Raw genomic sequence first — 27219 nt, 5'->3', positions numbered from 1 at the left:
AGAGATTAAGAGGTTAAGAACATAGCATCTCATTTAATTCTTCTAACAAACCTTTTAAAAAAAGTGTTATTAAGTTCATTCTAGAGTTAAGGAAACAGAAATTTAGAGAATCTTTCCCATAGGACTATGACTAGTCTGTGATTAAAATTCTCAGCCCTGTAACTCAGAATCCTTAAATTCTTAATCACTATTTTCATAGCTGTGACCAGAGATAGGTTAAAGGGGGAGGGCGGCACAGTAGATGCAGGGAGATCAGTTAGTATGGAGTGAGCCTGGAGTGAAATCATAAGAGTATGAACTAAAACACCACCACTGGAGACTGAGGGAAAAGATGATTTTGAGACAAATGAAGGAGATAGAATTTATAGCCTGGTGATTAACTGGATATTGACAAGCAAGTAAAAGGAGAGTATTTAGGTAGAATGTCTGTTGGGCTTTTTAATCCATGGTAACCAGGGGGAAGGTAGGGCCATTCACAGCAATGTAAGATGAGGCTTGAAAGCGCTCAGATGTGTTGAGTAGGCGGGGCCTGTAGGACATGCGCAGTTGGATATACAGCCTTGAAAGCCAGTAGGGCTGTGAGCCAGAGGGTAATCAGCGGCAGGTGAGCAGGCATAAGCTGGCCCAGGGATGCTTGGTAGGCTAATTAGAAGAACAGAGGGCTTCGGATAGAGCCATGGAAACCCAAACATTTAGTACATTACGAGAAGGAAACCTGCAAAAGGAGTCTGAAAAGGAACAGAAGTAGACGTAGAACCAAAGCTAGGAGACAGAGATAGCCCAGACGCGGAGGCGAAGGATGCCCGATAGAGGAGATGGGCAGTGATGGAAAATATCACAACGAGCACAAGTAAGGTAAGAACAGAAATATAGCCTTTTTATGTGATGACATCAGGCTCATTGCTCAACTTATCAAAAGGAATCTACTTGGTGTGAAGGAAGCTGGCCCCATCTGGAAGCCGGAAATGGAGATGAAAAAGAGGAGTTTGAGGTGTCGGTGCCTAAGGGCGGTGTGGGATGGTCGCCGGAGCAGGGCGGGTCATGGGAGGAATTTTAGGAGGGGCTGGGAAGTGACTTGGGCGGGGGTGGACTTCCAGGGTAATGTTGGAAAGATTATTTTTGAATAACATACTGAGAGACCTCAGAAATAGATTTTTGACTTTTTTCAAATGTGCTTGTGAGATAGAAGTGGAGACATGCTACTTATATATCCTTTTTAGCTTTATTCAGACTTGCAACCTACACAAATACTGTCACTTTTTTAAGGATAAAATAGGTTTTTTTCTTTCTTTCCTCCTTCTTTACCTCTCTCTGTACTTCCTGAAGCTCAGGAGCTTGGAGAATGGACCTTTAGTTCTAATTCACCATCAGTAACTTTTTTCTTTCAGTAAGGTAGTATTAGCAGTACCTGTCCCCTCCCTTCCCCCTCAGTGCTGCCAGGGGAAGATTTTTTTTTTTTTTAATTTTATTTTATTAAATTTATTGGGGTGACAATTGTTAGTAAAATTACATAGATTTCAGATGTACAATTCTGTATTACATCATCTATAAATCCCATTGTGTGTTCATCACCCAGAGTCAGTTCTCCTTCCATCACCATATATTTGATCCCCCTTACCCTCATCTCCCACCCCGCACCCCCCGCCCCCCTTACCCTCTGGCAACCACTAAACTATTGTCTGTGTCTATGAGTTTCTGTTTCTCATTTGTCAGCCGTTATGGAAGGCAGCGTGGAGGTTCCTCAAAAAATTACGAATAGAATTACCATATGACCCAGCAATCCCTCTCCTGGGTATCTACCCAAAACATCTGAAAACATTTATCCATAAAGACATGTGTGCTCCAATGTTCACTGCAGCTTTGTTTACGGTGGCCAAGACATGGAAACAACCAAAATGTCCTTCGATAGATGAATGGATAAAGAAGTTGTGGTATATATACACAATGGAATACTATTCGGCAGTAAGAAAAGATGATGTAGGAACATTTGTGACAACATGGATGGATCTTGAGAGAGTAATGCTGAGCAAAACAAGTCAGACAGAAAAAGCAGAGAACCATGTGATTTCACTGATATGTGGTATATAAACCAAAAACAACAAAAGAACAAGACAAACAAATGAGAAACGGGAAGATTTTAAGTTGGGTTGAGATGCCTGTTTGACACAGTTCTGTATCCAGAGTTATCAACAATGTCAAACTGACTTTCTATTCCCATAAGTCTCGATCCTTTCCTTAGAAGCAGGCTGGATCCTTGATTCCAACTTGAGTTCCCCTTGACTAAAAGATTACACAATGTAATCTCTCAGGTGTTTCAACACAGAATCAGAAAACTGCTTCTCCTTTTCTTAACTAGAGTAAGGACACAGGCATTTATAATCATATAGAATGACCATGGTGAACATTCTCATTTGTATGTTCAAAAGTGAAGACTTTAAATAAGACGGAGTTCCTTGATTTCAGAAGCATTTGACTGCAGTCGGGGCAGGTGGGGAAGGGAGTGGAGATAGTGCAGGTAAAATGGATTGTTTACCTTAGAGATTGAGCATTCTGGAAGATGTAGAATTCCAGGTTGGCTCTGGCCTTTGGTACTTTTACATAGGCTGTAACTTTTCCCAAGGATGAGTGAGGCAGTATGCATTCTTCACATTGGAGTGGATGACTTCACCCTTTGGCAATGGCAAATGGCCTGGAGTTACTGGCATTTGCTTGTTCTCCCAGGGGATTGTGCCAACCTTACCTAAAGTTTACGGTGGTTGTAGTAAGGACGACTTAGACCCTCTGAGCACTGGTGAGTGCCTAAGGACTCAAAATCTCCAGCGCTGGTTGCTGAGGATACTCAGTGGGAGGTAAAAAGCTGCTGATGACCGGACTGAAACCTATTCTGTCAATCAATTAGTGTTTGGGAACCTTAGCTCAGCTTGGCAAAAGCATGACCAGCTGTGGTAAGTTGTTTGTTACATGAGAGAATTGTGGTTTGCCTGCCCTCCTGTTTTTCCAAGAAGCCCAGGGCACTGAAATCACTACGTAGTTACTTCCACAATTGCATCAGGCTCTCTAATTTTTAAGAATAACAACTGAAATTTATATTAAGCCTTCAATTTATAAATTAACTTCCCACATGTGACCTTATTTGAAGCTCATGACAACTTTGAGCAGAACGCATTGCTATTGCTAATTTAGACATGGGGAAAACAAGGCTGAGAACATGTAAGTGCTGTAGTTAAGTGCTGTAGCTGAAGTCACAGAGCCAACCAGAGGCCAAAGGGGAGCTTGGTTTCCTGTTGTCCAAGGCTTTGCTCGGCCTGTAGTTGCTCCTACCCTGGGGACAGGAATTGTTCAGAGTTTCCGCAGCCAGTGAATCAGTAGGTTCCTGGGTGTCGTGCGGGGTGGCCTGTGAGGTCTCTGCTCCCGCTCCCCACATAAGAATGCAGGACATGGTGAGGCCAAAAAGGAACACCCACGGAGCCATAGGTAGGGGAGTCATACTACTATATTCTCGCTGGCGGCTGGGTTGGAGACACAGGAAGCAGGAGCCACACTGTTCGCAACCCTCACTGCACTGCTTGCAGGCTCAGCCACCAACCATCTTCTTGCTAGCCCCCCATTTTTCTGCTAGTGTAACCATGGCAACTATATTAGTGGCCAATGGCTCACTGGTTACAGCTGACGGCCAACTAGCCACAGCTGATGGCCATCCAATCACAGTTGATGGCCATTTACTATCCAAGTGAGCACCTTTCCATATGAGGGCGAGAGCCTGGAAACTGCACTCCTGCTTCTGTCCCCACACAGGGGTTAGGACTTCCAAGGCCAAGAGAGTGTGGAGGTTAATGGGGTGTGTGCTTCTTAGCATTGGTCAGCCTTGAGGTCCAATGCAATAATAGTGGCATGAAATCACTTTGCTATCCCAGAGCATCTTATGCCTCAAGGAATTCGAACCCCATTGGCTACAACTAGACTGGGATGAAGTGTGTTCTTAGGTCTCATGGAGCATCAGATGAAAGGCCTAGCAAATTCTATTTTTACGTAAGTTGTGGAAGGCTAAATATGTATTTTTGCATAAAAGAATGTAAAGGAAGAATGAGAATAATAATTGAGCCAATCATCAATAAGTTACCAGTAAAGCTTTTTCTATAATTAAAACACAGATTGTTTTGTAGGTCAATCTTCTAAAGGAAACAGAATTTAAAAAAAAGACTCAATCTTTTGTTGTATGGTCATTAAAAACAATGTATTGGTTAAGTAAAGAATGGTACAGCCACACAAGGAATCACTACAGAGTTTTTAAACTTGATGGTACTGAAAATATCTAATGAAACAGAAACACATATATGTTGTCATTAAAAAGAACAAAACTCATACAGCAGTACAAATGTGTATGTTTTTGTGTGATATAGGGACAGAAGGAGAGAGAAATAGGACTGGGAGGATAGATACAAAATCTTGGCAGTTGCTCCCTTTTGTTCAAGGATGTGCCGTTTGGGCTACGTGGGAAGCAGACACTGTGACAGAGTTAGGAGTACAAAAGGGTTATTGGGGCTTAACAATGATGCTGGGAAAAGTAGGCTTCTTTATGCAAAAGAATGAAGTTGGATCCTTACCTTATACCATACATAAAAATTAACTCAAAATAGATCAAAGAACTAAATGTAATACTTTAGAACTATAGAACTCATACAAGAAAACAGGGGAAAATCTTAATTGCATTAGATTTGACAATGATTTTTTTTGGATATGATACCAAATGCACAGGCAACCAAAGTAAAATTAGATAAATTGGACTATATGAAAATTATAAACTTCTGTGCATCAAAGGACACAACCAATAGAGCAAAAAGGCAACCTGGAATAGGAGAAAATATTTGCACAGCATGTATTTGATAAAAGGTTAATATCTAGACTATATAAAGAACTCCTACAACTCAACAACAAGAACACCCCCAAATAATCCAATTAAAAAAGGGCAAAAGCTATGAATAGACATTCCTCCAAAGAAGATATACAAATGGTCAAAAAGCATATGAAAAGATGCTCAACATCATTAGGGAAATGCAAAGCAGAACCACAACGAGATAACATCTCACACCCATCAAAAAGCAGAAAATAAATAATGTTGATGAGGATGGAGAAAATGAAACCTCTGTGCACTCTTGGTGGAAGTCTAAAATGTTGTTGTTGCTATGGAAAAGAGTTTGGTGGTTCCTCAAAACATCAAAAAATAGAATTACCATATGATATAGCAATTCCACTTCTAGGTACATAGCCAAAGGAATTAAAAGCAGAAACTCAAAGAGATATTTGCCTATGTTCGCTGCAGCATTATTCACAATAGCTAATAGGTAGAAGCAACCCAGGTGTTCATGGACAGATAATGGATGAACAGAATATGGTCTATACATACAATAGACTATTATTTAGCCTTAAAACAAAGAAATTCTGATACATGCTACAACATGGATGAACCTGAAGGACATTATACTAAGTGAAATAAGCAAGTCACAGAAAGACAAATACTGTATGATTCCACTTACATGAAATATCTTTAGTCGAATTCACAGAAACAGAAGGTAGAATGGTGGGTGCCAGGAACTGGGGGAGGAGGGCATGAATGGGGAGTTGTTTAACGGGTACAGAGTTTTAGTTTTGCAAGATGAAAAAGTTCTGGAGACTGGTTGCTTAACAATGTGAATATACTTAATACTACTGAACTATATACTTAAAAATGGTTAATGTGGTAAATTGTATGTTATGTGTATTTTACCACAATTGAAAAAGAAGGGATTATTGGAGAGCAATACTGTGAAAGAAACAAGGAAGGAGGAGTGGGCAGGGGAACTGTCAGACTATGATGTAGACCTGAGAGTCTCTGCCAAGCCAATATGAGCTTCAGAGCCAAACTTGCCTTTTCGAGGGGACCGCATTGGGTAGAAACGGGGAGGCCTTTGCAGTACTTCCTTGACTTTGGTTACCATAATTTTTGGCTTCTGTGGCCTAGTTCAGCCATCGTTTGGGGGCTGCCTCAAGATGAGCAGGACCTTAGCTTAAAAGCCAAGGCAGTTGGCTGAAGGAGGTGAGAGTTGCAGGCCATCAGAAAGGCACACTCCTTAGAGCTGGCTGGTGATTTTCTCTTTGAATGGGAATGAGTGACACGTCTCCATGTCTGCTACATGGGAGTAAGGGTGAGTTTTATTTTCTTATAGTTTGCATTTCTGTGTGTTCTGCATTTCTAATAATGAATAAAAGTGACTTTTTAATCAGAAAAGAAATAAAAGTTATTATTAGAATATATGGCAACCAGGAATATTAACTGTTGAGCAGTTAGTTATTAAATAATTTCTCTGCCACATCAGTTGGTATTTGTCCATTTGTCATTGGTATATGAAATGGACATCAACTTTAGCTAGTGCCTTCTTTGATTTTATCCTGTATTGCTACCAGAGTGTAAAAGACATTCAAATGGATCATTGTAAAGATATTAACCATCATACACTAACCTTGGAAAATATTTCATTTCTGTTGAAAAAACAGAATTCTCAGAGAAGGCTTCAGGCAGTGGTGGTAACTTCCAAAGCAGGCAGTGGTGGATGCAGGAAGACAGGCATTGTCATTCCATAATGTGGGTAAAAAATCATCAGATGGAAGGGGCTTCTAAGCACAAGATGCAAGTGAAATCATCAGTGACAGCTCTTTTAACTTTTAATTATTCATGAGTTTATGTGCCTGCATCCTTGGTAGGTTGGTGTCAAGAGGACATCATTCAAAAAAGAATAAAAATTTCCTAATTTCAATGAGGGGAAGATGAACTAAGGGAGTAAGATAATTATAGAGAGAATTATAGACCCAAAGGCTGAGAAAAATGCGGGGATATTGGCTTTTCTACATCTGTCAGGAATAACTGCATTGAGGTATTGGGAATTCATCCATGCAAAATTACTTGAGTAAAAAATTACTTTCTCCTGCAAACTCACAAAACAGAGGATCAATAAACTGCCAGGAGACAGAAAACACTGAGTAATCACATGTATCAAACTGAAGCTATTCCTGCTTCACATTTCTGGGACCCGGCTTTATTTCTAATTAAGCAACTGAAATGATTTATGGACTTTAACATTTACTTTAAAAGTGGAATTTGAAGGGCAAATTTGTCTTTCTAAACTTTACCTGTTCAAATAGGAATCTTATGTCACCCGTGGTGAGACTCAATAAAATCTCTAGTTAACAACTCGCCTAGGTTTGGATAAGGCTAAACTGATCACAGAATAATTTACTAAAACTTGGCAAGATTTTTAAGCTCTCAACCTTGTGGGGGATTTTAAGGTCTTTTGCTTGTTCTGTTTTTGTTTTTGTTTTGCATGCATTCAAAAAACACTTACTGCAGCTAGCTACTGTTCTAAGTGTTCATGATATTGCAGTGAATAGAACCAAACAAAAAGTCCTGTCCTCAAAGAATTTTGCTTCTAATGGGGCAGAGGGGGAGGAGAGATAAGCAATAAATAAAACAAATAAGTGAATAAGTTGGTACATTAGAGGATGATGAGTTTCATGGAATGGAACAAAGTAGGAAAGGAATATAGGGAAAAAAGGGTGAGGAGTAGTGCAATTTTAAATTGGTAGAAGAGGGAAGGCCTTCCTGAGAATGACATTTGAGCAGAGACTTGAAAGAGGCTTGGGAATGAGTAATGTGCATATCTTGGAAGAGTGCCGCAGGTAGAGGAAACAAGTGCAAAAGCCCTGTGTCAGTCAGAGCGAAGACTGATGACACAATCAACTCTGATATTTTGAGGAGAGTTGAAAAACGTGATCAATTACAAAGATGTGGGCAGGTTGTAGGAAAATGACAAGAGACAGTATAGCCTGCAGGAGAGAGAGTGGGGCGCTACAGTCATCACTAGGCTTGAGTGGGTGACTGGTAAGTGGTTATTGGAATATGGAGTAAGAGACAGCTATATTGAAAGTCTGCCTGATTGGAATTGGGACCTTAGGTTGAGTGTTGCAGTACCTGCAAAAACACTGCAGGAAGGAAGCACCAGAAAGGAGAGGAAAGGAAACACGACCCTCAACTTTCATTTCTCCTTCATATGTTTCGAAGGTTCCCCATTGGACAAATCCACCTGGAAGAAGAGAGACAGGGAGGCCACTGCACCAGTCATAGATTTCATCCTTCTAAGGTACAGAGCAGGGTTGAGAAAGGTGGAGGGGCAGCCTGAAGGTGTATGGTGTAAACACTGAGGCAAGATCATGGCTGATGTGAAGAATAGCAAGGATGTCACTGTGATAACAGACGAGAGATTGAGTAGAAGAGGACAATGAAATGAGGTTAGAGTAATCGAGAACTAGAACTTGATGGGCATTGTTGGGAATTGTAAAGTCCTTAGCTCTTACTGTGAGAGAAGCAGGGGACTATTGGAGAGTGCTGCGTGAAAATGTGACATGAACTGACATAGCTTGAAAGTATCTCTCTGGCTGCAGAGTTAAAAATAGACTGTATTTAAGATAAGGGTGGAATTGTGACACCAATGAGAATAGTGTTGCCTAATTCAAGCAAGAGAGATGGTGGTTTGGGCAGGTGGATACAGTGGAGGTAGTAAGAAATGGGTTCCTGAATAAATTTTAAAAGTAAAGCCAACAGGATTTGGTGACAGACTGAATGCGGTGGGAGTTGGCTATGAGAAGGAAAGAGAAGAGTCAAGGAATTAAAATGATTCTAAGTCGGAAGGCCAGAATGACCATTGATTGATTTGGGAAAGACTGGAAAGAGCTTGGTATTTGAGGAATGCTCAACAATCAGTTTTGGACATGTTGAGTTGGAGATGTCTGTTAGGACAGGATGAGTAGGCAGTTGGATTTATGAGTCTTGAGTTTAGGAGGAAGGTCTTACCTTCCTCCTAAGGAAGGAGATTAAAAACAATTATGTGTGTTAGTGTTAGATGGTATTTAAGATCATTAGTTGAGATGAGGTCGCTGAGGTAGTGAGTGTGGATACACAAGGGAAGGGGTGAAAAGACTCAACACAATGGGGAAATCAATAGAGGAGACAGGGAAGGAGCTGCCAGTGTAGCCGGGAGAAAAAATTCAAAAGAAGAGAAGGTGGTTTCTTGAAAACAAGGTGAAGAATGTGTTTCTAGGAGGACGGAGTGATCAGCAGTGTCAACGGCTGCTGAGAAATCAAGTACAATGAAGATTAAGACGTAACTACTGTATTTAGATGTGGTTTTTAGTGTCCTTGATACATTCAGGTTTCACTGGGTAGTGGGGGGAGATTAGAGTGGGTTTAATGAGAATAGGATGGAAAGATGTGCATTGGAATTAATTAGTAGAGAGTTCTCTTAAGAGCGTTTTCCTTTAAAGGTGAGTAGAAATATTGGGCAGTAACTGGAGAGGGGGGAATAAGAGGGATTTTTTTTTTTTTGTAAAATGCAATTTAGAACAGCATGTTTTCAAAAAATGGAGTGCTGTAGTAGAGAATAAAAACTGAAGATGCAAGAGAGAAGAGGATTGCTGGAGCAATGTTTTTGAGAAGGCAAGAGGGCATGGAAGTTACTAATCAAATTGAGAGGTTGTCCTTAGATGTGAGTATGGACAGTTCATTGATAGCAATGGTTTTCAGACTTGCATATTAGAGTCACCTGAGGAACTATTAAAACTCCCGATGTCTACCTCTGAGCTCCTAAAAGTTAAAACATAGTATCTGGGAGAGGACTCAGCATAACTGAAAAAATGTTTTTGAGAACACAAATGGTTCTCAAGCTTCAGCTTGTATCGAAATCACTTGGAGGACTTGGTAAAATGCAGATTGGGGGCCCCACCCCCATATTTTCTAATTCAGTAGGTCTCAGTTGATCTGAGTTTGCAGGTGATACTGGTGCTGCTGAATTGGGGAACACTCTTTAAGATCACTGATGTGTAGTCATTGGAGCAGAGGTGTACTATATAGGGGCCAAAGTTGGTAAATGGCTCAGTGTGTAGTGGTGGCTAGAATGTGAAGAAGTTATCTTCTGATTATCTAATTCTTCTCAATAATGTAGAAAGCAAGGTTAGAATTTGGAAGTGTGAAAGGGTAAGAAGGTGTTGAGATTCAAGAAGAGAGGAGAAGGTATCTTATAATCATTTAGTAAATGGAACTGTGAATGATTTAAGGACATGTAGCATAATTTGGGGGCAGCAATAAGGGCCCACTAGAAGTTGGAAGTCATGAATTTAAAATGAGACCAGACGACATCTTTGTCCCTTTCACTCTAGCCACAGTGAGTTGCATAGGTGGAAGTGTAGAGGAGGTAGAGAGATGAATTTGGTCAGGGTTCAAGTTTTGTTAAAAGAGTGTTACAAAATGAGAGAGGAATAAGGAATTGAGAGTGTTCCCAAGGGTGGATTGATAATGATTGAATGGAATTTAAGTTTGCATAAGGAGGAAGAGAAAGATACTAGGAGAATGAGTGGAAAGGTGGCAAGGTTAAAGGAATGAAGATTTTATTGGAGCAGAAAGATTGTTTTATGTTAGAGAACAGAATTTTTGAAATTGAGATTAAGGAAGAATTGCATTTATTTCTTATGACAAGACCTGGGTTGTGACCATGGGAGTTTGTGGTTGAGGAATTGTTCAGATCAAGATGATGGAGGAGAGGAGTTTCATGGTCTGAGAGTCCAGGGTGTTGGAAAAATCGTTCATATGAACATTGAAATCACTGGGATTAAAGTTTGAAGTAGTGTTGGAAAGAGAGTAACAGTAAACTGGGTGCTAAGATTTTTGAGAAACAAGAGAGATTCAAAGCTGAGGTTTTTTTGTAAAGAGAGGATGCTGTGGAAGTGACAAGGAGGGCACTTTCCAAGCTCCCCAATCAGGGTGTGGGGCTGTGGGAGGAAATAACCGCCTCAGGGAGATCCAGGTATCTAGTAGACTAAGAAGAGCGGCAAAGCTCGTGGGAAGAGGCTGAGGTCGTTGGTTGCTGGGAATGTCTGACCTGAGTTCCACAGCGCACAGTGAAGAGGTTCAGGAGTGGGGGCATCTCAGGGATTGGGACAGACTGGGGAATGTGGAGACATGTGGGGGGTTAGAGAAGATGAAGGGTCATCTGGGAGTCATAGTTTCTTGGGATGATATAAATAAGTAATGGAAAGGGCTATAATATGATGAATTCTGGTGACTTCAAAACAGAAGGTCTGGGACACCCCCTTCATGGCTTCTAAGTGATGTGTGGAGGCCACAAGTGGGGTGGTCTTACTCTGAGGACCTGAGGCTCTCCCCTGTCTTCTGAAGATGGAGTCTTGAGTGTGTGGAGAGGGGATGTTTGGAAGTGCACAGACAGATTTCATTAAAGGAAATTATACCATAAGTGTTGCCAGGCTCAGAGAAAAGGCACTCATCAATAAATGGCTATCATTAATAAATCAAAAATTGCATGGAGAATTGAGGCAACATTTTGGAGAGGGCTCACTCCTTATTTCTGGTATATAAAACATAAACAATGAAATAAAAATGTAGGGAAATCCCCACCATCTATCGCTCTCTTAGTTGGTTAATTGGGTTTCATCTTTCTAGCTTTTACAATTTGTTTTTCAGATGTTTCTTAATCTAAATTGCCCATGGAGTTGCTTTGGCTTTGTAATACACTTTGTGACCATGGCCATTAAGAGTTTTTGACAGAACCCTGATCTTTAGGCAACCTCAAATATTTTGTTTTGCTGTTCTTTTAAAACCATAATTTCTCTGAATTTGGTGGGGGTAAAATTCAATCCAACTAGTATTTATTAAGTGCTTTTTGTGCATTTAGTAATTGATTATGTCCTCTGGGAGATGCAGAACTCTAAGATGCTGGGTAGCTTAAATGAAACTAAATGTTGCTTTGCTTTCTCAGCATTTTTTTCCTGCTGAACATTTCCCGATAATATCAAAAGTGCATCCTGAGCTTAAATTTGTTTTATTATGGTTATTATCAAAATTAAAATTTATAATTTAAGAGAAGGCCTATACATTTTGCTACCTTCACCTATGAACACTAAATTGTTTATGAGGCAGAAACAATTTTAAAGAATGAAAGAATGAATATGAGTATATGTGTAAGATTCATAGAACTCATGTTACAAATTACTATGTCTTCAGGTAATTTTTTTTTGTAACAACTATGCGTCTAATATAAAAAATATTTAATGAGGTAAACAAAAGACATTTTACTTTGTTTTATGTGAGTATTAGAATGATTGAGACATTCTCTATGGCTTAGCTATGTCTGAAGGCAAAGAAGTTTCTATAATTGAAAGATAAATGTGAGTGTATTTTAATTAACCAAAGTTATGAACTCTTTTTTTATCTTTTTAATTTTTCAATTATAGTTGACATTCAGTATTATTTTATATTAGTTTCAGGTGTACAACATAGTGGTTAGGTATTTACATAATTTATGAAGTGATACCCCTGATGAATCTAGTACCCACCTAGAACTATACAGTTAGCACAATATTATTTACTATATTCCATATACTGTACTTTACACCCCCATGAGTACTTTGTAACAACAAATTTGTACTTCTTATCCCTTCACCTTGTTCACCCAGCCCCCCCAAATCCTCCTCCCATGTGGTAACCATTGGTTTGTTCTCGGTGCCTATAAGTCTGTTTCTATTTTTGATTGTTTGTTGTTGTTTATTCTTTTCTTTAGATTCCACATATAAGTGAGATTATTTGACATTTGTCTCTCTCTGTCTGACTTATTTTACTTACCCTAATACCCGCTAGGTCCATTCATGTTGTCGCAAATGGTAAGATTTCTTTTTTTTTTTTTTTTTTTTTACGACTGAGTAATATTCCATTGTATGTATGTACGACTTCTTCTTTATCCAATCATCTATTGATGGGCTTTTTGGTTGCTGTTCTCAACATCACTGATCATCAGAAAAATACAAATTAAAGCCATTATGATATATCACCTCACACCTGTCAGAATGGCTATCATTTGACTATCACCAATAAATCAAAAAACAAGTGTTGGCTCAGATGTGGAGAAAAGGGAACCCTTGTGCATTGTTGGTAGGAATGTAAATTGGTGCAGCCACTATGGAGGAGCCTCAAAAAATTAAAAATAGAACTGCCTTATGACCTAGCAATTCTGGGTCTTTATCCCAAGAAATCCAAAACACTAATACGAAAAGATGTATGCCCCCTTATGTTCACTGCAGCACTATTCATAATCGCAAAGATATGAGCTCTTACAAACATACTTAAATTATAGTTTGAGAACAATTTAAGACAAAAATTAACTGCATTTTTCAAGCTTTCACACAATGACCCAATAACTTAAAAAATCTACATGTCCACAAAAAAGACATAACCAAATATAAGTAACATAATTTATTCAATTTTGGAGTATTGTGTTCTTCAATTCTTGCATTTTTATCATACAAAGAAATTAGGGTTTAACATTTGGGGACATAAAATTCTGTCCTCCCCTTTCTGTGCTGATCATATTAACTTTTTTTTCTGTCCTTCACTTTTCACAAGAATTTGCCTACAACAAGAATTGAATATTGACAGAGCAGGAGCTTGGGAAGGGCATGGGTAAAATGTCAGGAAACGTGGTTTCCAGTCCCCACTTTACCTCCTTTATCGCTGGGACCTTGGGCAAAGCACCTAACCTCTCTACTTCTCTAAAGAGAGTGTATTCTTGTTGGCCTCTAAGATGGCTTTTTGCTCTGCAATTCTCTGGATTTGTGGAATCCTTGACAATTCATTCCAGGGTGAGATTTCATCTCATCTAAGTGCAACCCTCTTCGGCCTAGCACTTCACTGATGAGAACAAAGGGAAGTGGTTTAATATCATTTGGAATCCTAAATTTTGGCGATTCTTCTCATTGTGTCAATATTAACTGTATTCATATCTTTTTTTTTTAAAGGGCAGTTTTTATTAGGAAATCACTTGGCTTATATAGTAAGATAGAAGTAACATTCAACAAGAGTTGGTTATCTTCATGCATAAGGATGAATGGGACAAATGGTGTCTTTTTGCTGAGTCGAATATTCTGGGTTCAATGTAGTTGGAAGGAATGCAGGACAACATCAGGGTTTATCCTGATAGCATTTACCATACTCAGAGTGTAAGTTCTGTAATATGCATTTGACATGTTAAAATTTCCACCGTTGTCAATCTCTTCTAAAGTAAGCTTTACTGAAGCACAACTTACATGCAATATAATGTACACATTTTGAGTGTACAGCTCTATGAGTTGTGACAAATGTATAAGCCATGTTCTATGGTTGAGTTGTGTCCCCCTCACACAAAAAATGATATGTGGGAATCCTAACCCCTGGTACCTCAGAATGTGACCTTATTTGGAGAAAGCGTCTTTAAAGAGGTAATAAGTTAAAAAGACATCTTTAAGGTAGGTCATAATTCCATATGATTAGTATCGTTATAAAAGGGGAAATTTGGATACAGAGACGTGCGCATAGGGAGACCATTATGTGAAAACCGGTGTTAACTGCCACAAGCCAGCAACCACCACAAGCTAGGAATGGGAACTGGATTGGAACCTCCTCTATCTAGTGACTTCAGAGGGAACATCGGCCTGCCAATATCTCGATCTTGGACTTCTAGCTTTGAGAATTGTGAGACAATCAATTTCTGTTGTTTAAGTCACTCCATTTGCGATACATGTTATGGTAGCCCAAGAAAAGTGATATGCCATGTAATCGTCACCCCCAAAAGATGTAGACTATCTCCATCACCCAATTACTCTCTATTTCACTTTCTCCTGTCTCCTCTCCTTTTCTCAGAGTGTAACAAAAGCCATAAGGCTAGAACAGTGGCTTCGGATTGTCTCCATTGGATGGAGACGTTGACAAATAATAGACATTTTTACTGTATCATGTAAACATTTTAAAATAAAGTCTATTTTAATAGCATTTCTATGTACAATCAAGTGGTTTTAAATTCCATACTCAAGGACAAGAAGACTGACAGCTGAAAATCAGGAAGCTGACACCATTTTGAAGGGAGAACAAGTAACATGTACAACGTGGGAGGGGTAGGAAGGAAAACAGAGAGAAAAGCCTGTTGGTGGTGTCATGATGATGCTAATCCTCTGTCAATGATTAATGTGCCTAATAATTGCTCTTAATAAATAGCATTGCTGATGAGCCTGGTGTTCCAAATTCCTTTTGGCTTCTCTGTACTTTATCATATTTTACTATGATTGGAAAGCTGTTCAATCTGGAAGTAGAATATTCCTTGTATGTTTAGGGAGAGAAATGCAAACAGCAACAAGGAAGAAATGAAATGAAATAGAAATAAAAAAATGTCTCATATTATCGTCATGTAGTCATAATTGTAGTGTACATTTGCAGCACCTTACACTCTACATTTCACTTTCTTATTTTCTATTTATTACAAGAATGAGAAAGCAAGCATTATCACCCTCATTTTACAGATAAAGGAATTGAGTCCCTGAACATTTAAGATTTTATCCAAGATTTTATAAGTCGAATATCCTTATCTTGACTTTTGGTTTCTTAACTCTTCATTCAGGGTTTCTTATTCCACTGTGATTTTCTTTAGAGTGGCAAGACTATGTATAACAAATCATTTGAGGGTTAGTAGAGAAAGACACTGTTTTTTCCTAAGCCAATCGCCTCTCCTGTATTGCATCTCACACACTGGAAATTCAGTGGTAGTGGTGAGAGCTATCATGCAATGTCGTCAATTTGATCAAATTCCATCACTCTCAGACTTTGTGTAAATTTTCAGTAGGTACAGGTTGCTGTAACCACTTCTTTCCTCCATTGTCCCTGACTGTACCTGTCTTGGGCATATATTCATTTACTACTTAAGTATCTGATTGGTCACTGGAGTTTCACACACCTCATTCTTTTGGCTTGGAAAGTGATAATGGCAGTAAAGAAAAACTGGAACAAGAACCTAACAATGTATGCCTTTCAAGAGTTTTAAGAATGAAGTCATAATGCAAAAGCCGACCCACTAATTTCCCATCTCTGTGGTTTCCCACTTGTTGACTCAGGGAATCATCTCTGTGACACCTCATTGTGTCCCAGTCTGGCTTGCTTTTGTGCAGACAGAACTCAGCTGTGCATTGATTCAGCTGGCTGCTTCTTTGATTTGGTTGGTTTCCTTTGTCTCTCCCTTCTCCTCTGCTGCCCCTTTCCAGAGTTGCTGCAAACCCTGCCTCTTCAGCAGTTTCTAGCTTCAGTAGCTCTTGGCTTCCTGCCTCCTGACCACTCATGCCTCTGTTTCTGTCCTCTGTTCTATCCCAGAGATCCAAATCTATGTACCATTTCCTATCTAGCAGGTAGCAAGCACAGGTCTCTTTGCTGTATTTAAGATTTGCCCTTTTTATGAGGCACTTGAATCCTACACTTTGAATTTGCTCTTGGGGAAAGGGCCTGTGGACAATACTTGCTATGATTCTTTTTCTCTCTTCCCTACATCTGAACTCACCTTTTGTGAGGTCTATATCTTAGCTTTGATCGAGGATCTTACTTTACTAAAGGTTGCAGATGGCCACCATCTTAACCTTCTGGGCATACGTGGTCTTCGTTCCTCATAGATCTCGTGCTCCTAATTTCTGCGTCTTGCCACTAAGGACTGAAGAGTTCCACCAGGAAGTATGAATTAGATTCAAACAATACTTCTGCTTGGACAGTTGATGGACCACTGACAGCAGATCTGATTCTTACCCAATATCCTCTGAAGGCACCATTTGAAGGTGAAGATCCGTAGTGCATAAAATTCTAGTTGGCCATCAAGTACTTGGAGACTCACATGGGTTACTAATGTCATTCTCATACTGACTGAATCCTTTCGGTCGTCTAGTTGCTCCAGCACCACTGAGACTTAGCTGGTACCGATGTGGGAGAGGGCAGAGCCTTGAGTGTGAGCACCACCTGTTCCACAACAGCTTTCAGCAGAGGCTTAAAACTGAAAGAGTGAAATATGAGAAATGACATATTTAGGAGTGAACTTGGCCATAATTGGGGTTGGAAGCCCATACCTCATACTGGAACTTCCAACAATGCAAGTTAGTGGGTGAATCAGGAAGCCAGGTTGGAAAGGCACCAGGGAGGGTTACAAAGGTGGCTGCTGGCACAAATTATGGTGCTCAAAGCGATATGGTCATCTCAGCTTGATCTGGGCTGGCCTAGATTCTCTTTCAGGAGTGGATGGGAGGTTAGGAACAGTGAGAGGAGACCCCAGGCTGGGGGTTTTTGCATAGAAATGGAAGGGGTAATGGGGCTCACTATCAGGTAGACAGATGAATTTGTTCAAAAGAATACAAGTGGCAGGAACAGCACCTACATGAGAATGGTGGGGAGGATGTGGTATGTTGTCAACGGCATAAATAAGGGGTCAGAGGGTTACAGCAGATTTGAGACTCAATACAGGAATAAATTCTCGGTGGGCAAGCAGCTGGCCAAGGCTCTCGTCAGGCCTATTAGATGGCAGCTAAGAAATAGAACCAAGACAGTTCTAGGTTATAGTTCCTTACATGAGGTCTTTCTTGGTTGAGATTGAATCAGTAAATGGGTCGAACTGAATCTTCTGATTGAAGGAACCAATTCCTATAGGAACAGGGTAGAGTTGACAGGTGTAGAGTTGTGGTGACATCGGGTGACTAGTCTTCCTGGTTTGCCCGGGATGGAGAGCAGTCCTGGGACAAGGGCCTCTGAGTTGTAAAAGTGAGACAGTCTTGTTTTAACTGCTGGTCACCCTATGAGAAAATGTATTTGATAGTCTTGATCAAATGTCTTCTCAGGTGTTGCTCAGGGTTAAATAATCTCTGTGTTTATAGAAAATGTGAAAGATGGTATTGGTAGAATTTTGGTGAGAAATTAATGCTAACTTATTTTTACTGAGATATTTCATCATAGAATCAGAATTTTGGAATTGAAAGGGAAATTGGATATTATTTAATCTCTCATGATCTGAATGATAAAATTGAGAGCCCAGGAGATTAGATAAATAACTCAAGTTTGGGTACCTACTTAAGGGCATACATTTTTTGAGTCTAAATTATTTGCTTGGCCTCATCAATTTTTTTCTGCACTGCCTAAAGATTCTTCCTTTTTTTCCTTGGCAAAAGTCTTTAAGAGAATAGATCTTACGAAATCTCATTGTAAGGGAAAAAACATCTTTTTCTTTTCTTTTTTTTTTTTGTGTGTCTATGTTAGAGGATAGATGTTAACTAAACTTATTGTGGTAATCATTTCACATTTATGAAAGTCAAGTCATTATGTATGCTGTACACCTATGTCAATTATATCTCAATGAAACTGGGCGGGGGGAGAGCCTTTACATATACGTTAGCTGCTCTTTTCTCAGATTCAGTCAGACTTCTTGAGAAGGTTCTAGTAAAATCTATAAAACTCTAAAGATATCAGGTTGTAATGTTTGTATGACAATTATTACTAATAATAGCATGACTACCATTACAACAATTATTATAGTATGAGAGAAATATAAGACAATGTTTATTTCAACCCCAATTACTTCTGTAGGGTTTAATGAAGAACACCATGAATTCAAGAAATCTAGCATCAGTTTAGGACCTATGTTTTCGTCTATGAAGTTTGCTGTTTCAGGAAAACATAGGTACTAAACTTATGGACCTTGGGTTCAAAGAGCATTTTATGAATTTGACTCCAAAGGCAAGGGAAGTAAAAGCTAAAATAAATGAACGGGACTACATCAAACTTAAAAGTTTCTGCACAGCAAAAGAAACCATCGATAAAATAAAGAGACAACCAACTGAATGGCAGAGGATTTTTGTAAACAGTGCCACTGATAAGGGGTTAATATCCAAAATATACAACGAACTCATACAAGTCAACAGCAAAAAAACAACCCAATTGAAAAATGGGCAAAGGACCTGAAGAGACATTTCCCCAAAGAGGATACACAAATGGCAAATAGACATATGAAAAAATGCTCAACATTACTAATCCTCAGAGAAATGCAAATAAAAACCACAATGAGATCTCACCTCACCCCAGTGAGAATGGCTGTCATCAACAAGACAAATAGTAACAAGTTCTGGAGAGGCTGTGGAGAAAAAGGAACCCTTATAAACTGTTGGTGGGAATGCAGACTGGTGCAGCCGCTATGGAAGGCAGTGTGGAGGTTCCTCAAAAAATTAAGAATAGGATTACCATATGACCCAGTAATCCCTCTCCTGGGTATCTACCTAAAAAATCTGAAAACATTTATCCATAAAGACATGTGCTCAAATGTTCATTGCAGCTTTATTTATGATGGCCAAGACATAGAAACAACCAAAATGTCCTTCAATAGATGAATGGATAAAGAAATTGTGGTATATATACACAATGGAATACTATTCAGCCATAAGAAAAGATGAAACAGTACCATTTGCGACAACATGAATGAATCTTGAGATTATTATGCTGAGCGAAATAAGTCAGACAGAAGAAGTCAAGAACCATATGATTTCACTGACATGTGGTATATAAAACTGAAAACAACAAAAGAACAAGACAAACAAATGAAGGAACAAAACCTCATAGACATAGAGAATAATTTAGGGGTTACCAGAAGGTAAGGGGCAAAAAGGGTTCTCTAGAGGGTAAAGGGAGTCAAATATATGGTGATGGGAAAGAGAGCTGACTCTGGGTGGTGAACACACAATGAGATATAGATAATGTATTACAGAATTGTACACCTGAAATCTATGTATTTTTACGAACAATTGTCCCCCCAATAAACTTCAATTAAATAAAAAAAAAAAGAAATCGAGCAGTAATTCTTGGCTGCTAGGTATCTCTTTGCAGTCTGTACTGTAAATCTCTGAGATGGATACTCAGCTCTGGGGTCAGTCAATTTACTTTTTCCTACATGCTGTCATTTTGGTTACTGCCTGGGCTATAAGTCATATTCAAGTCTTACAGTAGGAAAAGAAATACAGTACTACTGCACACTGACCAAAGCTTCAACCTTGAAAACTGTTACAAGGGAATTCCATACCTGCCGAGTGAGTGAAAATGACAAATAACTCTTTAAGCTTCAAAGTTGAAAGGAACAGAGCGATTTCAACTGGAGTGTCAGCCTGTCATTTGTCATTCCATATATTGTCAGGTCCATCATGTCTAACATGCCCAGAGTAGCTCCTGCGGGGATTGTCTGCTACTGAGAGTCACACAAAGAAGTATGTTTTAACCAAGTCCATGGATAAAAGGTGTTCATACTTTAAAGGTGCTTCAGGTGGGATCTGGAGGAAAAACAGGGCAGATTCTTCACTGCTTAAAACTTATTCTAGCAGACTATTCTTGAAACAGCTCCTTGGTATTTCATCTGGCTCCCTTCAAGGTTGGAATTGAGAATAAATTTGATTTGGGTTAAAAGTTGAAAATATAAATTCATATTTTGGCTCTTGAATCTATAAAATTACCAAATGACAAGTTAAATAATTAAATATCATTACTAATGTTTTGATCACAGACTTATTTGGATGAACTGGCTGATTTATTTCCTCAAACAATATCCTGATGGTTTTGGAATTGAGTAGACACTACTTCTGTAAGAAAAACCTCTCATTGCTCCTAGGAAAACTATGGATTTTTGGAATAGTAAAGAAAGAAAACGGTTGTTGTGAGGAGTCCAGGAACAACATATCTGGGACTAAGAATGCATTACCCCTTAACAGCATTGAGCCATAGGAAGGGACATTGATGTTTCAAAATTCAATGGTTAACTCTCAAAATTCCAGGGAACATTTTTCTAAACCACAGAAGCTTGCCTTAATATTGCAAATCTCCAGGTAGTTCTAAAATGTCACTTGAGAACCAGTAGATAATCTCTCATGGGGAGTTTTCTCTTTTTAATTTGGTTAATGTCACCTCTAGCATGCTCTTACATAAGCACCAAGTTCAATGTTATATAAGTGGTAATAACCAAGAGTTTCAGGCTTCAGTAAACATAAGGCCTATTACATACAAAACAAGTGAAGTTCATTGCTTTTGCTACTTAATAAGTGTTTAGCTTAAAATAGTCCTTTTTTTTCCTAGTGTAAAAGACCCCGCATGTACTTCTTGAAAACAATTAAAAATTAGCTTCATGAGATCAAATTTAGATGGTTAATAAACCCATTCTGGGAACTGGGAGATTGCTTTCTCAGACAGAGTAAGAGTTTTTGTCTATAATATATTGTTTTTAATAAAGAATCAGTCCCTACATTAACTATTCCAATATTCATTATGAAGGAAAACATAATAAAATATATCTTGTCAGATTAAGAAGTTCCTGAATCAACCTTCGGAAGACAGAGTGGAGCTTCTGAACAAACAGATTATATTATGTAGGGAAATGCCAGCAGGCAATTTTAATTATTCTTTCTGTCAGCATGCGAGTGTTTACCATGAATGATTGTAGGCAAACGCCGGGGGCAGAAACCAACAATGTAATTTTTAGGGTGGTCGCAGTGTGTGGTGGTTCTTTTTGCTTTTCTTCTGTACTTAAGAATGCCTGGTTTTATCATTTTCTTGATTCGACTCACATTTGATTTTGTAATTTTACCAAGGATAAATCTTGCTCTAATCAGTAAAACACAGAAGGAAAGTATGGAGAACACATCCCATGGTGTGGCCATATGCAAATGGCAGCACCTCTTTTTTTTTTTTTTTTTGTGGACAGAAGAAAGGTTGAAAACCTTTATACATTTTCTTGTACTGTAGGCTTTTGTAGAAGACGTGCATGGTAGAAGTTTGCAAATGTTTGCTCATGTTGAAAGTTGCTGTTTTATGCCTTAATTTTTCACTTAATCCTCTGGTATATCAACACATGTATGACTTTGAAGATTTTCTGTGAATTTGCTTTCTGCAGATATGTGACATGAAAAGAACTAAAAGATTGTGTTATATCTGGAATTATAGAACTTTAGATAATGGCTGAAATATTCCAGGAGCAAAAATAATTTTAAATGGACATAGTTTTCCTCATTGTTTTGAGAAGTGCCACATTTTAAGCATCTAGACATGCATCATTGTCACTTTTGATAAGCCTGGGAAACACCAAATTATGCAAAGGTCTTTCTCCTAAGCAGAAAGAGTCACTGGTTGATGTATGATAAGAGTTGGCCTTGGATGAACTCTTTATGAAGTAAAACACTAACTTCAGATTGTGTTGATGACAATTGGTAGAGACAGGATGTGTCTTTTGATCATATAATCCTTAGAAAAAATGTGTACTTCTACCTTTTAGTGAATTTATGCATTGGCTGGTATAGGCACCATTTTTCTCTTTTCAATTCACAATCCTTAAATCATCCCTTGGGAAAATACCTAGATAGTTTCCAATAATTGGCTACTTCTGATGTCACGAATATTAAATACTAGAACACTAAATTCCAAGAACATGAAGTATTTTTCTCTCAAGAAGCATTTAGTCTTCCTCTGTCTGGGATGAGTGAAGCATCTCTCTAATGGTGCCACACTGCATGTTTGTAAACTCATATTTCACCAACATCAAGTCTGTGGTTGTTGGTAGACACACATGCAATAAACATATACGTGCAAACACACAGTCACACATACAAACCACTGGTCAAGACTCTTCCAGAAAGTATTTGTCAAATGTCTTTTCTAATTATAAATAATTCAGAGTCACCTTTCATTTTGCACGAACAACTATAAGAATGAGGGTAAATGTGGGAGTTTCCTGTCTTTGTTTAGGCTGCTATAAAAGAACACCATAGACTATGTGGCTTATAAACAACGGAAATTTATTTCTCCATTCTGGAGCCTTGAAGTCCAAGATCAAGGCGCTGGCAGATTCAGTGTCTGGTGAGAGCTTATCTCCTAGTTTGTAGGCAGCTGTCTTCTCGCTGTGTCCTCACATGGTGAAAGGGGCAAGGGAGCTCTCTGCGGTCCCTTCATGACTAATCCGTCATGAGGGCTCCATTCTCATGACCGAATCACCTCTCGAAGACCCTGCCTCCTAATACCATCACATTGAAGATTAGGTTTCAACATATGACTATTTTGGGGAGGGGTCACATTTAGTCCATAGCATTTCCTAAAGCAGCATGTCTTGGAAATTGAACATATTGGAAAATTTTACTCATCTCACATGCTCATGTTGATAGTCTAATCTTATGAGCTCTTTGGGAAAATAACTTGACACTATGTTTTCTAAACATGTAGCCTTTCTTAACGGATCTGTGCTTGGCTTTTTTGAGTTTGCAAATGGAACATAAGTATAATTCAATGCCTTTGGCATATCTGAACTAATCTGAGGATATTACTTTGTCTGAGGTTTCTTATGTTTTATCAAAGAGCAAGGGAAATACATTTCACTTAATGAGGAACCCTGATATTAGCAGCTTCCAAATTATTTCTATGTGATGTCCTATTGGATTAGCATCTTTATTTTGGCCATTGAAATATCAGTTAATTCACTCAAGGAATATGATTAGAAGACTTTATTATAACTTTTATATACCCTGCTTAAGGCAATGTTTTTCAACTTTGGCACTGTTGACATTTTGGCCCAGATCATTCTTTATTGTGAAGTCTATAGGATGTTTAGCAGCATTCCTGGCCTTGGCCTGCTAGATGCTGATAGCTCTCGAATCCAATAGTGACAACCAAAAACCTCTCCAGATGTTGCCAAATGTCTTCTGGGGGGCAAAAATGCTCACATTTTACAACCACTGGTTTAAGGGGATACGTGTAGGGAAACCCTGATTTAGAGCATGGTTTCTAGAGCTAGTCTCAGTGCCAGTTGTATAAATCAAAGATATGCAAGGTTGTAGCATTGTTAAAATATGGGAAGAATTTTATACCAGCTGCTAAATAGGTGCTGTTCTGAGCCCTCCAAAATGTTCACCCATGCTGCCCTATCTCCCGCACATGACGCATTTCCCACATCCTCACTACTGTGCAGAAACTCAAGGATTAAAACTGGCATAGCAAGCGGACTCCAAAATCCACCTGTCTATTGTTAAGTTTTATTATCTAGTCATTATTTTATTAATTGCATTTGTTTTGTTGTTACCCCTTCATACATCTTAGAAGCAACCAGGCTCATCACACCTCTCAATTCACAGTTGAGTCCTAGAACAGAAAGTCAGATTACTCTCTTTAGTTTGTTTTGATGGGAAAAAACAAACAAATGTTATATATTTCCCTGTTATACGTACACATCATCCCTGTACAAAAATGACTGAGCTCTCCTTATCACTGATATCATGTTAAACCATATTCTGGCTGGAGTTTAGTATTAAGATGGGCTTACTTTGAGAGTCAATGGAAAAACACCCAGAGAGAAATTGCTACACAAAATTACAATGTAAAAATAGCTCCATCTGTGATAACATAAGCTTTGTTAACGTGTACATAATAGAGTCAATAATAGACAAGCTTGGAATTCATGCCCATGACACTTAAGTAATTCATTGATGAACTGATCATGCTCCTCCACAGATTTACAGACACTGACAACTGTATTTATTCAGTAGTTAGCATGGATCTCAGCCTACATTTTTATCTGCAGGATTTTTAAGCATTTTGAATATTTTCTTGTGCATCCCTTGGATTTCAGACAATTCTGTTTTGTTTGAATCTGAAAAACAAAACAACACATTTTTGCTTGTGCCTTACATTAAAAATTATTGACCAATTGAAACTCTGAAAATTAAAAAAAATCCTTAAAATATGTGAAAATAAATATTTTATATTTATTTATGTATAGTTAGAATTTTTTTAAAGATTTTTATTAAAATATAGCTAACGAACAACATTATATTACTTTCAAGTATACACCGTAGTTATTCAACATTTATATGCCTAAAGAAGTGATCACCATGGTAAGTCAAGCAACCATCTGACACTGAACCATGCTACCACAATATTATTGATTATATTCCTTATACACTACATCCCCATGATTTATTTGTTTTATATCTGGATATTTGAACATCTTATGCCCCTTCACCTTTCCCCCCCTTTTTTAAATTTTCAATTACAGTTGACATTCAGTATTATTTTATCTTAATTTCAGGTGTACAGCATAGTGGTTAGATATTTGTATAATTTAAGAAATGATCCCCCTGACTAGTCTAGTACTCACGTGGCCCTATACATAGTTATTACCATATTATTGAACATATTTCCTATGCTATACTTTACATCCACATGACTGTTTTGTAACTATCAATTTGTACTTCTTACTCCCTCACCTTTTACACCCTGTCTTCCACCCTTTCCCATTTATAATGCCAACAAATCTAGTATCAATATGACACCATACATAGTTATTACAATATTATTGACTATATTCCTTATTCTATACCCTACATCCCTGTGACTACTTTGTAACAACCAATTTGTACTTCTTTATCCCTTCCCCTTTTTCTTTTATCTCCAACCCCCTTCCCATCTGGCAAGCATCAAAATGTTCTCTGTATCTAGGAGTTTGTTTTTGTTCTGTTGTTTATTTTCTTCTTTAGATTCCACATATAAGCAACATCTCTTTACCTCTGTCTTTGTCTGTCTAATGCACCATTCAGCACAATATGCTCCATGTCCATGCATGCCATTGCAGATGGCAAGAACCCATTCCCTTCCATGGCCAAGCAATATTCCATTGTATATATGTACCATCTTCTCTCTATCCATTCTTCCATTGACAAATATCCAGGCTGCCTCCACGTCTTGGCCATTGTAAGCAATTGTGCAGTGAACATATGGATGTAAATACCCTCAAAATAGTGTTCGGGTTTCTTTAGATAAATACCCTGACGTGACATTATGGGTCCTTGGTTTTAGACTTTGTTTTAAAGTCTATTTTGTCTGGTATAAGTATTGCTATCTAAGTTTTGTTTTGTTTTGTTGTTGTTTTTCATTTACATTTTCATGAAATATCTTTTTTCATCCCTTTATTTTCAGCCTATGTGTGTCTTTCAATCTGAAGTGAGTCTCTTGTAGGCAGCATATATAAGGGTCTTCTTTTTTTATCCACTCAGCCCTCCTATGTCTTTTGAGTGGAGTATTTAATTCATTTACATTAAAAGTAATTGTTGATCGATAGACAGCTATTGCCATTTTTTTATTCATAATTTTGACCTTCCCCCTCCTTCCCATCTTAAAGAAGTCTCTCTAAAAGTCCTTGTAATACTGGTTTGGCAATGATGAACTCCTTTAGCTTTTTCTTGTCTGGAAAGCTCTTTATTTGTCCATCAATTCTAAATGATAGCTTTGCTGGTTAGAATAATCTTGGTTGTAATTCCTTGCTTCTCATCATGTTGAATATTTTGTGCCAGTCTCTTCTGGCCTGCAGGGTTTCTGTTGATAAACCAGCTGACAATCTTATGGGATCTCCCTTATAAGTTACTAGTTGCCTTTCTCTTGATGTTTTTAGGATTCTCTTTTTGTCTTTAACTTTTGCCATTCTAATTATAATGTGTCTTGGTGTGAGCCTGTTTGGGTTCATCTTGTTTGGGACTCTCTGTGGTTCCTGGATTTACATGTCTATTTCTTTCACCAGGTTATGAAATTTTTCAGTCATTATTTTTTCAAATAGGTTCTTGATCCCTTGCTTTCTCTTTTCTCCTTCTGGTACCCCTATGATGAGAATGTTATTATACATGATGTTGTCCCAGAGGTCTCTTACACTAGCCTCATTTTTTTGGATTCTTTTTTCTTTTTGCTGTTTTGATTGGGTGGTTTTTGCTACCTTGTCTTCCATATCGTTGATTCATCCTCTGCTTCATCTAGTCTGCTGGTGATTCCTTCTAGTGCATTCTTCATTTCAGTTATTGTAGTCTTCACTTATGAATGGTTCTTTTATGGTTTCTATGTCCTTTTTCTATGCTCACTATCTCTTTGTTGAAGTTCTCCCTTAGTTCCTTGAGCATCCTTATAAACATTGTTTTGAACTCTGTATCTGATAGGTTGCTTGACTCCATTTTGGTTAGTTATTTTTCTGGAGTTTTCTCCTAGTCTCTTGTTTGGGATATATTTCTGTGTTTCCTCATTTTGGCTGCCTCTCTGTTTGTTTCTATGTATTAGGTAGATCTGCTACATCCCTCAGTCTTTGCCAGGTGACCTTATATAGTAGGTGCCCTTTGGGGCCCAGTGGCACCTGCACCAAGTGTTCCAGGAGTGTCCCTTGTGTGGGTTGTGTGTGCCCTCCTGTTATAGTTGAGCCTTGGCTGCTATTGGAATGTCAGTGGGTGGAATTGACCCTCAGGCTGATTGGCTGT

General features: G+C 38.5%; 1 protein-coding gene and 1 long non-coding RNA gene across 4 annotated transcripts in view; one reads left to right on the top strand and one right to left on the bottom strand.

Moving 5' to 3' along the window:
* Positions 1-209: 209 nt before the first annotated feature.
* The window catches only part of LOC141570173 (uncharacterized), a 402630-nt gene continuing 375620 nt past the window's right edge, over positions 210-27219 (top strand). For all 3 annotated transcript variants that reach the window (XR_012494127.1, XR_012494126.1, XR_012494128.1), the window contains exon 1: positions 210-855. This is a non-coding gene — a long non-coding RNA (uncharacterized LOC141570173). The remainder of the gene's footprint in view (positions 856-27219) is intronic.
* The window catches only part of CYYR1 (cysteine and tyrosine rich 1), a 114554-nt gene continuing 111297 nt past the window's right edge, over positions 23963-27219 (bottom strand). The window contains exons 4-5 of the mRNA XM_019729871.2: positions 24496-24578; positions 23963-24070 (exon numbers count right to left, since the gene is read on the bottom strand). Of these exons, the coding sequence (XP_019585430.1) occupies positions 24053-24070; positions 24496-24578 (101 nt within the window). The 3' untranslated portion in view covers positions 23963-24052. The remainder of the gene's footprint in view (positions 24071-24495; positions 24579-27219) is intronic.

The sequence above is a fragment of the Rhinolophus sinicus genome, linkage group LG01 (assembly GCF_036562045.2).
Source record: "Rhinolophus sinicus isolate RSC01 linkage group LG01, ASM3656204v1, whole genome shotgun sequence".
Classification (NCBI taxonomy): domain Eukaryota; kingdom Metazoa; phylum Chordata; class Mammalia; order Chiroptera; family Rhinolophidae; genus Rhinolophus; species Rhinolophus sinicus.
The sequence above is the reverse complement of the archived record's forward strand: the minus strand, read 5'-3'. Positions and strand labels throughout refer to the sequence as shown.